The sequence below is a fragment of the Chiloscyllium plagiosum genome, chromosome 7 (assembly GCF_004010195.1).
Source record: "Chiloscyllium plagiosum isolate BGI_BamShark_2017 chromosome 7, ASM401019v2, whole genome shotgun sequence".
Classification (NCBI taxonomy): Eukaryota; Metazoa; Chordata; class Chondrichthyes; order Orectolobiformes; family Hemiscylliidae; genus Chiloscyllium; species Chiloscyllium plagiosum.
This window is the reverse complement of record NC_057716.1, coordinates 91,565,265-91,576,174: the sequence shown is the minus strand read 5'-3', so window position 1 is coordinate 91,576,174 and position 10,910 is coordinate 91,565,265. Positions and strand designations below refer to the sequence as shown.

Genomic DNA, 10,910 nt, shown 5'->3' with positions numbered 1-10,910 from the left:
CGAATGTGCAAACGTCAAACGCAGTCACCTGAGGGTGGAATCAAACGCTGATGCTGAGATAGCAGTACTAACCACTGTGCTGCTCTGGCGAACATATATGTATTGTCGCATATTGTAAAAACCCTTCTGGTTCACTGGTGCCATTGTTACTTGGTCTGGCCTATTCCAGACCCACAGTAATGTGGTTGACAATTAGGGATGGGCAATAAATAGCAGTGACACCCATATCCCATAAATAAATAGTGATCGTGGGGGGTTAGGGTATTGCATACAGTTCCCTGCTCACCATTATCCCCACCTCTGCCTACTTATTGCACTCTCAGCTCCCTTCCCCTTCATCTCTCCAGCACCCCCCCCCCCCAGCTCACAAGCTTCATTCCTGATGAAGGGATCTAGCCCAAAACGTCGATTCTCCTGCTCCTCGGATGCTGCCTGACCTGCTGTGCTTTTCCAGCACCACTCTCATCTAGACTCTGATCTCCAGCATCTGCAGACCTCACTTTTACCATGCTAAATTACCCATTAGTTGCATTAGTCAGGGATAAATATCGGGTAGAGCAATGGGTCTGGGTGGGCTTCGGAGGGTCGGTGTGGACTTGCTGGGCCGAAGGGCCTGTTTCCATACTGTGGGGATTCTCATCTAAATCTAATCTCGCAAAACATTTTCCGCATTCAGATGTCTGCTGCAGCCCCCTCAGTGTGAGTGCGGTAGTGAAGAGACGAGAATCCCACAGCTCACACACACACAGACAGCGATATAAACGCGGCGATGTTCAGGTGAAAATCCGTCCCACACAAAGCGGGCGGGCAAATCCACAGATGGTGAAACAGGAATGGACCCAGACAGATAAACAAACAGAGAGAGAGGCAGGGTTAGCTTTTTTTTGTTTTGAATGAGTAAAACCACGACATTGTTAAACTAAGACAGATTCAATGGCCATTTTAGAGAAGGCTGCGAGGGAATGGACAGGGATTAGGAGCTGAGTGGAAGACATTCCCACCCTCCCACTCCCAAAACTAAATTGAGAGGAGGCTGACGCCATTTCCTGGGACGGACTGACGCATGCTCTTTTATTAGAGTTGGAAGGATTTGGATGATTTGGGAGGAGGAGGGGGTGGTGTTCCATGTGTGTGCAGCGCCGAGCGGAGCTGCCTCTGGGTTACATTGTGTTTCGGAGTTGCTACTTCCTGAGACGAGAATCGGCGACATTGTATCCCCCTGGCGCCCGCAGGGAGTGAGCTGGGAAGATGCTGGGATTCCTGAGGAGGACTCTAGGGCGCCGCACGGTGCGTCGGCACACAGACCGGGAGAAGCAGAGGGAGGCGCAGCGATCGGGAATCCACATCCCCGCGGCCGGAGACTCCAAATCCATCATCACCTGCAGAGTGTCCCTCCTGGACGGCAGCGATGTCAGCGTCGATCTACCGGTACATCTGATCGCTTTATACCTCCACCGCCTGAGATCTGGCCCCAGTTACTCCACTCCCCTAGTTAGCCCATTCACAAACAGCTGGGATGGGTTTTATAAACACAAATGGATTGGGGGGGGTTAAAAAAAAAGCTCAGCAGGTCCTGGCAGCCTCTGTTGGAGAGAAATCAGAGTTAACGTTCCGGATCCAGTGACCCTTCATTTCGTCCCCATGTTCGCACTCGCGGAATTTAATCCTGGGGATGAGGGCAGGGGAAAGGGGAACCCATCCCATTGAACTGTCCTCAGTATTGCAAGCGTGAACATGCAAATACTTGCATGGGATGGTGTAAAGACTCCGGATTTTGCGAGATGTTTTTGTATGGGTGCATGTCCCCCCCCCCCCCACCCCTAGTAATTTTCTGAGGATTACTCATGAATCTGGACAATCCTTGTGTTTCTCCCCCACCCGGCTGTTTTGTTTCCCAGTTCCGCGGTAAACTGGAATCGACTGTGGGATTGGCCAAGTCGTTTCTGGCGTGTGTTGTTCTCGGTGGCAAATGGTTGCACATTTCAGCGGGACCCGGTCTCCAGAGGCTAGGCTGCACACCACCCCCTACCCCCCGGTATCTTTACCCTGGGGTATGCAACCCTCCCAAGGGGCCCGGGAATCATGCGACCCCCAACCCAACCCTCAGCCATTATCGAATGAACCTCCCATCTCGGTGCTCATTCACCGTATCAATTACAAATGATATCATGGAGGAAAGGAAACAAAATATAGGAGCGGAATTAGGCCAGTCGCCCCTTCGATTCTGTTCCGTCATTCGATCATGCCTGATCCGTTTCTCAAATCCATTCTCCTGCCTTCTCCCCGGAACCTAATCAAGAACCTATCTTTCTTTGTCTTAAAAACACTCAAAATCACAGCTGTCTGTGGCTATGAGTTCCACACATTCACGGTTTGGAGGTGCCAGTATTGGACTGGGGTGCACAAAGTTATAAATCACACAACACCAGGTTACAGTCCAACAGGTTTATTTGGAAGCACTGGCTTTTGGAGTGCTGCTCCTTCACCAGGTGGTTGTGCCACCTCTGGCTGAAGAAATTCCTCCTCATCTCTGGTCCAAAGAGTTATTCCTTAACCCTGAGGCTGTGCCCTCGGGTCCTAGTCTCTCCTATGAGTGGGAACATCATCTCTGTCCACTGTATTCAGTATTCTCTAAGTTTCAATGAGATTCCACTCTTGTCCTTCTGAACTCTGAATACAGACCCAAAGTCATCAACTGCACCTCATTCCCATCATGAACCCACTGTGGACCCCCTCCAATGTCAGCACGTCCTCCCTTAGGCAGGGCCCAAAACTGCTCTCAATATTGTAAATGCGGTTTGACCAGAGCCTTATACAGCCTCATCTCTGCTTTTGTATTTTCGCTCTTTTGAAATGACTGCTAACATTGCATTTACGTTCCTACTGAACTTGCATGTTAACATGAAGGGAATCCTGAACTAGGACTCATGAGTCCCTTTGTACTTGTGATTCCCGAAGCCTTTCCCCATTTGGAAAATAGTCACCTTCTGTATCCTTCGTATTAAAATCCATTACCTCACACTTTACCACACTGTACTCCACCTGGCACTTTGCCCACTCTCCTAGCCTTGTCCAAGTCCTTCTGCAGTTCTCCACTTCCTCAACGCTCCCTTTCCCCTCCATCTATCCTTGTATCATCTGCAAATATAACAACAGTGCCCTCAGTTTCTTCGTCCATTGATGTGTAACGTGAATAGTTATGGTCCCAACACTGACCCTGGTGGAACTCCATCAGTCACCGGCAGCCATCCTGAAAAAGACCCCTTTATCCCCACACTCTGCCTTCTGCCAGTCAGCCAATCCTCTATTCATGCCAGTATCTTATCCCGAACACCATGGACTCTTATTTAACAACCTCCGATGTGGTACTTTGTCTTCTGGAGATCCAAATCGATCATGTCCATTGGCTCTCCTTTGTCTATTTTGCTTGCTATTTCCTCAAAGAATTTGAATAGATTTGTCAGGCATGACCCTCCTTGATGAAGCTGTGCTGACTCCACTCTATTTTACAATGCATTTCCACGTACTCTGCAATCTTATTCTTAATTGACTCTAAAATCTTACTAATGTCCGAGGTCAGACTAACTGGCCTGTAGTTACCTTTCTCTGCCTCCTTCAACAGATGTTTCATTAGCAATTTTCCAGTCCATTCACACCCTCCCTGACTCCAGTGATTCCTGACAGATCGTGACCAATGCCTTGCAGTCTCTTCGAGTACCTCCTCAGGACCGTGGAGACTAACCTGGTCCAGATGATTTATTCACCGTCAGAACTTTCAACTTTCTCCTTAATGATGGCCACTACACTCACCTCTTCCCCCTGACTCCTTTGAAGTTCTGCAATGTTGTTGGTGTCTTCCACCATGAAGACTGATGCAAAGTACCTGTTTACTTTTCCCCCATCATATCTTTGATACCAATTCTTCTCCAGCCACAGTTTTCAGTGTCCATTCTTGCCCCTCTCTTACCTTTTTATATATTTAAAAAAACAATTCTTGCAGTCTTCTGTTATTTTACCAGCTAGGTTAACCTCATATTTATTGCTTTCTTTCATTATCCTCAGTTGGTTTTTAAAGGCTTCCGACTAATCTTTACCACATTGTATGCAATCTGTTTGTGAAACTTGCCTTCCTAAAATAAGAGGGAGGGATGTGATGGCCTAGTGGGTTTATCACTAGAAACTCTGCTAATTTGCTAGGGATCTAGTTTTGAATCCTGCCATGGCATGTGGTGGAATTAGAATTCAATAAACAACAACATCTGGAATTAAGAATCTACTGTGAAATATTGCCAACTGTTAGAAAAACCATCTGGTTCACTGATGTCCTTCAGGGAGGGAAATGTGGCCTACATATGACTCCTGACCCATTGCAAGATGGTTGACTGTCAGCTGGCCTGGCAGGCCACTCAGTTCTAACAAGCGCTACAAAGTCTTAACAAAAAAATGAAACCGAGTGGACCACCCAACACTGACCTCAGCACCGGAAAAAGCAACAGCAGAATAAGCACTGTCAATCCTGCAAAGTCGTCCTTCCTGACATGTGGTTAGTGAGGTGGTGCCAAAATGGGGAGAGCTGTCCCACAAACTGGTCATACTCACGGAATCATACTGTACAATGTGCAGTATGCTACCATCACCATTCCTGAATATTTCTTGTCCCACAGGCAGGATAAACCCAGCAGAGGTGGTGGCACAGTGGTATACAGTCAGGAGGGAGTTGCACTAGGAGCCCTCAACATTGACTCCAGACCCCAGGAAGAGTCATGGCTTCAAGTTAAACTTGGACAAGGAAACCACTTGCTGATTACCACGTACCATTCTCCCTCAGCTAATGAATCAGTCCTCCTCCATGTTGTTCAACACTTGGAGCTTGCACTGAGGGTGGCAAGGGCATAAGACGTACTCTGGGTGGGGGATCTCAGTGTCCACCATCAAGAATTGCTTGGTAGCAGCACTACTGATGGACCTTGTTGGTTCCTAAAGGATATATCTTTAGGTGTGCAGCAGATGGTGAGGGAACCAACAAGAGGGAGAACCATACTTGACCTCATCCTTATTAACCTGCCAGCTGCAGATGCATCTGTCCTTGTTTAGCAAGTCTTGTTCTGGGTTTTTCCAGAAATATACTTTATTTGTAAATTTATGAAAGTATAAATTCCAGTTCGTGTTGGTGTTATGTGAAGGTTTTTTATTCATTCATGGCACCAGCATTTATTGTACATCTCCTAATTTGTCCAGAGGTCAGTTGAGGGTCACCACATTGCTGTGGGTCATGAGTCACATGTAGGACCAGACCAGGTGAGGATGGCAGTTCCCTTCCCTAAAGAACATAGTGAGTCAGATGGATTTTTCCAGCAATGACAATGGTTTCATTGTCATTAGACTCCTAATCCAGATTTTTATTGAATTTGAATTCTACCACCACCCATCATGAGATTTGAGTTCAGGTCCCCAGATTATTATCTGGGTCTCTGGATAAACAGCCTCGCAATAATATCACTGGGCCATCACCTCACCAGAAAAAGAGAGTCTGCTTCTTCCAATCCCCATGTTACTGTCACCATTTGTAATTTGAGACAGATAGTCGCATGATGATAATGTCCAGATAATGCTATGGGGTGTGGTTTCAGATCCTACACTCAGCAATTCATGGAATTGAAATTGATAAATACAGAATTTTAAGTTGCAGTGATTATGTAACTCTTTGTCAATAGTTGTCGCAGTTGATCTGATTCACAAATCTTCTTTCAGCAGCGAAGTCTGTTATCTTTACCTGGTTTGCCCTACGTGTGACTCCAGATACATAACAATATGGCTGATGCTTAAATGCTCTCTGGAATGGCATTGCAAGTCACTGAACTCAGGGGCAAGGCAAAAGTCTCTCTTGTGGGAGAGTCTAGGACCCGAGGGCATAACCTCAGAATAAGGGGGGGGTCACACATTTACAACAATGATGAATAGGAACTTATTGTCTCAGGTGGTCAATTTGTAGAATTCTCGACTGCTGACGGCTGTAGAGATTGCGTCATTAAGTATATTGAAGACTGAGACAGACATTTTAATCAGTAAGGGAATCGGGGATTATGGAGTTGAGAATTATAAGATTAGCTATGATCGCATTGAATGATAGCAAAAAAGGATTGGCTGAATGGCCTACTTGTGCTCCTACATATTATGTCTTAACAAATGCTAGCCTTGCCAGTGCCACTAATAAAGGTTTTTAAAACGATGATTGACGAAGATCTTGTTGTAGCAGCTAATCAATATTGCATATCGTGACATTGGGAAGCTATTGGTGAGAATTCTTAGGGATAGGATTTACATGCATTTGGAAAAGCATGGTCTAATTAGGGACAGTCAGCACGGCTTTGTGCGAGGCAAGTCATGTCTTATTAACTTGATTGCATTTATCACCACCTCGAAAAATTCAATGAAGGTAGAGCAGTGGATGTTGTTTACATGGATTTTTGTAAGGTTTTCGACAAGGTCCTTCATGGTCAGCTCATCCAGATACAGGTGATCCATGGTGATTTGGCCCACGTGGATTCAGAACTGGCTTGTCCGTAGAAGTGGTGGAAGGGTGTTTTTCAGGCTGGAGGACCGTGACGAGTGATATTCCAAATGGATCCGTACTGGGACCTCTGCTGTTTGTCATATATATAAATGACTTGAATGAGAATGTAGATGGGTGGGTTGGTAGATTTGCAGATCATACAAAGATGGTGGAGTTGTGGATAGTACAGAAGTTTTGTCAAAGGATGCAGTGGGGTTTAGATTAGTTGCAGATATGGATGGAGAAATGGCAGTGGCATTTAATCTGAGTAAGTATGAGATACTGCATTTTGGGAGATCAAATGTTAAGGCAAAGTATACAGTTAATGGCAGGATTCTGAACAGAGGGATCTTGGGGTTCAAATCCATAGCTCCCTGAAAGTTGCCATGCAAGTAGACAAGGTGGTATCAACTATATTGTTGTGTGCCTGGACTCAGACATATGCCAGAGCAGGTCAGACTTGCAGTTGTCCTTCACCTAAAGACCATAGTGAGCCAGAAGAAGTTTTATGACTGTTAGTAATTGAAGTGGTCATCATGAAAAAAGAGTAGCTTTTACGCCCCTATTTATGAATTGATTTTAACTTCCACTAAGGCTAGGTTTAAGCTGTGCCTCTCTGAATTACGTGACATAATTTGAAGAAGAGCAACAAGCTATTTGGCCTCCGTTTGCCAATATGTAAAAGAAAATATAGATTAATAAAATATTTAAAGAATATAAAGATTTTCAGCGAGGAAGAGACCATTCAGTATGTTTATACTGCCTCTCAGCTAGAAGAATCCAACATGAATCTACCAGTCCGTGTCTCCGTCTGCCTCTCCATTTTTGTGCATCAAATGCTTGCCTATTAGAGTCATAGAGATGCACAGCACAGAAGCAGACCCTTCAGTCCAACTTGTCCATGCCGACCAGACATCCCAACCCAGTCTAGTTTCTTTTTAAAAATACAGTTGAATCTTCTTCAACCAATTCTGTGCTCTGACAATCTGTACAATTAAATTTCTTATTAGCTCTCACTTTTTGAAATTTGATAATGTCTCTCCCTCTTCAACCTCTCATCAAATAGGAGATTAAGATATCTCAGTATCTCAATTATAGTTCAGCATTCTTGATCCCACCTGAGTGAATCTGTTTTAATGTCTCTATAAAACTACACATGTTAGTTCTGGACTAACCATTACCTGTGCATTCAGTTTCTGTATTGGGCAGTCACTACATGCTAATTAACCTTGCTTCTAAAGTGGTCCTGGGCTTTAAAAGCTTTCGGATGCGTCTGTCATCCTCTGGAAGTGAGAATCCAGTGTGTGGAATCTTTGAACATGGTGAGTCTTTCATATTCTAGCTAACCAGGAAACCTTCCCACTGCTAGTAGGGTTTGTCCATTGACTATGTTATGATGCGTGTGCTGTGGCAATCAAGTCCTGAGCTAGCACTTGAATCTGAAGCTTCTGGCACGGAGACTGCACCACAAAGCCACCTGTTGTTGTCTCGGGATATCCTGAAGCTGCAATAAGGTGTGATAAAAATGAAAGTTCTTTTCAATTTTCCTGATAGCCATTATTCCCATTAGTTCTTCAGGCACATGGTCCCATAATCTCAGCACAAGCTTTGAGGATTTTTCAGTTCAGTGCATATAAACCTATGTTAATGTTTCATAGTCACAGTCACGTCACTGCTGCATTGATCAGTTGATGATGCATGCTCCTCTTTTGGATTGTCTGATAAATTTACCTTGCATTTATCTTTACCATCCATAGGTTAACTGCTTCCTTTTTGATGCCCTCGATACCTGCTTGATTTAAATCTGCATCTGTTTTAATGTGCTTTCTCATTGACTTTCATTCATAAATACATACACTGCAAGTCAGGAAAGCAGCCCTATTAATCCAATATATTGACTCACTGTTATTCTTTGGTAGAGCAATAAATTCACGGTTGATTGTATTTGCTTCCTTCTCACAATAAGATCTTAAATGGACAACAATCAATTTGTGATGTGTTTGTGAAACAAATTTATAATTGGGCCTAAATAGATTGCCTGGTTAATTAATCAGATTACAGGTTTCGCTGATTTGTTGGCGAAACAAAACAGTCTGCCTATCGAACAACCTGTCGCCATCTTAAGCATGCACTGTCTCCATCACTGCATTGTGTATCATCTTCAAAATCCATTGTAGCAACTCCCCAACGCTCCTTTTGAGAACCAGTTCCAAATTGTGACCACTGCCATTTGCAAGCCATCCTGACTTGGAATTGTATTCCTTCACTGTTGTTGGGTCAAAACCCTGGAATACCCTTCTTAACTCCTTGATGTCCAAGCACAGAAAACATGGCTAATTAGCTTTGCTGTAAATATATTTGACATTTTGTGGAGAAGGACATGGAAGATACAGAATGTGGGGAAGTCGATGGTGACGTTTTGAAAAATGTCCATATTACAGAGGAAGTGGTGCTGGATGTCTTAAAATGCTTAAAAGTGGATAAATCCCCAGTTCTGATCAGTTGTACCCTAGAACTGTTTAGGAAGAAGTGATTGTTGGGCCCTTTGCTGAGATATTTGTATCATCTATAGTCAGAAGGTGAGGTGCTGGAAAACTGGAGGTTAACCAACATAATGCCACTATTTAAGAAAGGTGGTAAGGAAAAGCCAGGGAACTATAGACAGTGAGCCTGACATTGGTGGTGGGCAAGTTGTTGGAGGGAATCCTGAGGGACAGGATTTACATGCATTTGGAAAGGCAAGGACTGATTGGGGATAGTCAGCATGGCTTTGTGTCACAGGTAGTTAGGATAGTGAAGAAGGTGTGAAGGTGTTTGGTATGCTTTCCTTTATTGGTCAGACTATTGAGCACAGGAGTTGGGAGGTCACGTTGTGACTGTACAGGACATTGATTAGGCCACTGTTGGAATACTGTAAGCAATTCTGGTCTCCTTCCTATCAGAAGGATATTGTGAAACTTGAAAGGGTTCAGAAAAGATTTGAAAAGATTTACAAGGATCTTGCCAGGGTTTGAGCTATAGGGTGAGGCTGAATAGGCTGGGGCTGAGGGTTGATCTTATAGAGGTTTATAAAATCATGAGGTACATGGATACAATAAATAGACAAGGTCTTTTTTCTGGGTGGGGGAGTCTAGAACTAGAGGGCATATGTTTAGGGTGAGAGGGGAAAGATATAAAAGAGACCTAAAGGGGCAACTTTTTCACGCAGAGGGTGGTGCGTGTGTGAAATGAAAAGGCATCTGGATGGATATATGAATAGGAAGAGTTTAGATGGATGTGGGCCAAGTGCTGGCAAATGGGACTAGATTAGGTTGGGATATCTGGTTGTATGGACGAGTTGGACTGAAGGGTCTGTCTCCGTGCTGTACATCTCTATGACTCTGTGACATTGTTATTTCTTCTTGTAAGTTGTAGTGCCTTGAATGCAATCCCTCTTGGACCACATAAGATTGTACAGCTCGTTAGCGTTCGTGTCAGCATACTGTAGGTTCAGGTCCGTTAGCACATGACTTAAGGTCACACATTAGTGAAGTTCTGAATGAGTGTAGCATTGTCAACAACATTGGATAACAGGTTAAATTGAGTTCTCATTCTGTTATTTGAGGTAGACTTGGAAGGATTCATGGCAATGTTGGAAAAAGAACTGTTTGTACATATGTTCAGGTTAATGTTTAATCCTCAGATCAACATTATTAAAACTGATTAACTGAAACTTTATCTTGGATGTTTGTCATTTCTGGGACTTTACTGTGGATAAATTCGTTGCCGCACGTGAGGTACTAGAGTGTGTTTGCTGTTTTGGTCTCCCTACCTAAGAGAGGGAAAAGTTACGTAGGAGGGAGTGCAGCAACGTTTCACAAAACTGAAGGTGACAGGACTGTCGTCTGATGAGATATTGGTTTGACTAGTATTCACTAAAGTTTAGAAAGATGAGAGGGAACTGATTGATTGAAGCAAATTGAAATTCTAACAGGGCTGAACAGGCTAGATAGATGTTTCCCTTGAGGAGAAAGTGAGGTCTGCAGATGCTGGAGATCAGAGCTGAAAATGTGTTGCTGGAAAAGCGCAGCAGGTCAGGCATTCCTGAAGAAGGGCTTATGCCCGAAACGTCGATTCTCCTGTTCCCTGGATGTTTCCCTTGGTAAGGGAGTTAGAACCACAGGTTACAGTCTCGGGAGTCGCTGTAGACCATTTCGAACTTAGAAGAGGAAATGTTTCTTCAGCTCAAAATGGTAGTGAACTTGTGGGATTCTTTAACACAGAAGGCTACTGCGGCCAAAGCACTGAATATATTCAACAAACAGATTGTGTTACTTTTTAGATATTAAAGGGGGCTGCGGAGAGAAAACTGGAATAT

General features: G+C 44.1%; 1 protein-coding gene across 2 annotated transcripts in view; it reads left to right on the top strand.

Annotated features, from left to right (window-relative positions):
- Positions 1-791: 791 nt before the first annotated feature.
- The window catches only part of epb41l5 (erythrocyte membrane protein band 4.1 like 5), a 164,549-nt gene continuing 154,430 nt past the window's right edge, over positions 792-10,910 (top strand). The window contains exon 1 of one of the 2 annotated variants that reach the window (XM_043694226.1): positions 792-1,428. In XM_043694226.1, coding sequence (XP_043550161.1) covers positions 1,249-1,428 — 180 coding nt within the window. In that variant the 5' untranslated portion in view covers positions 792-1,248. The remainder of the gene's footprint in view (positions 1,429-10,910) is intronic. The other variant, XM_043694224.1, reaches the window with a different exon arrangement.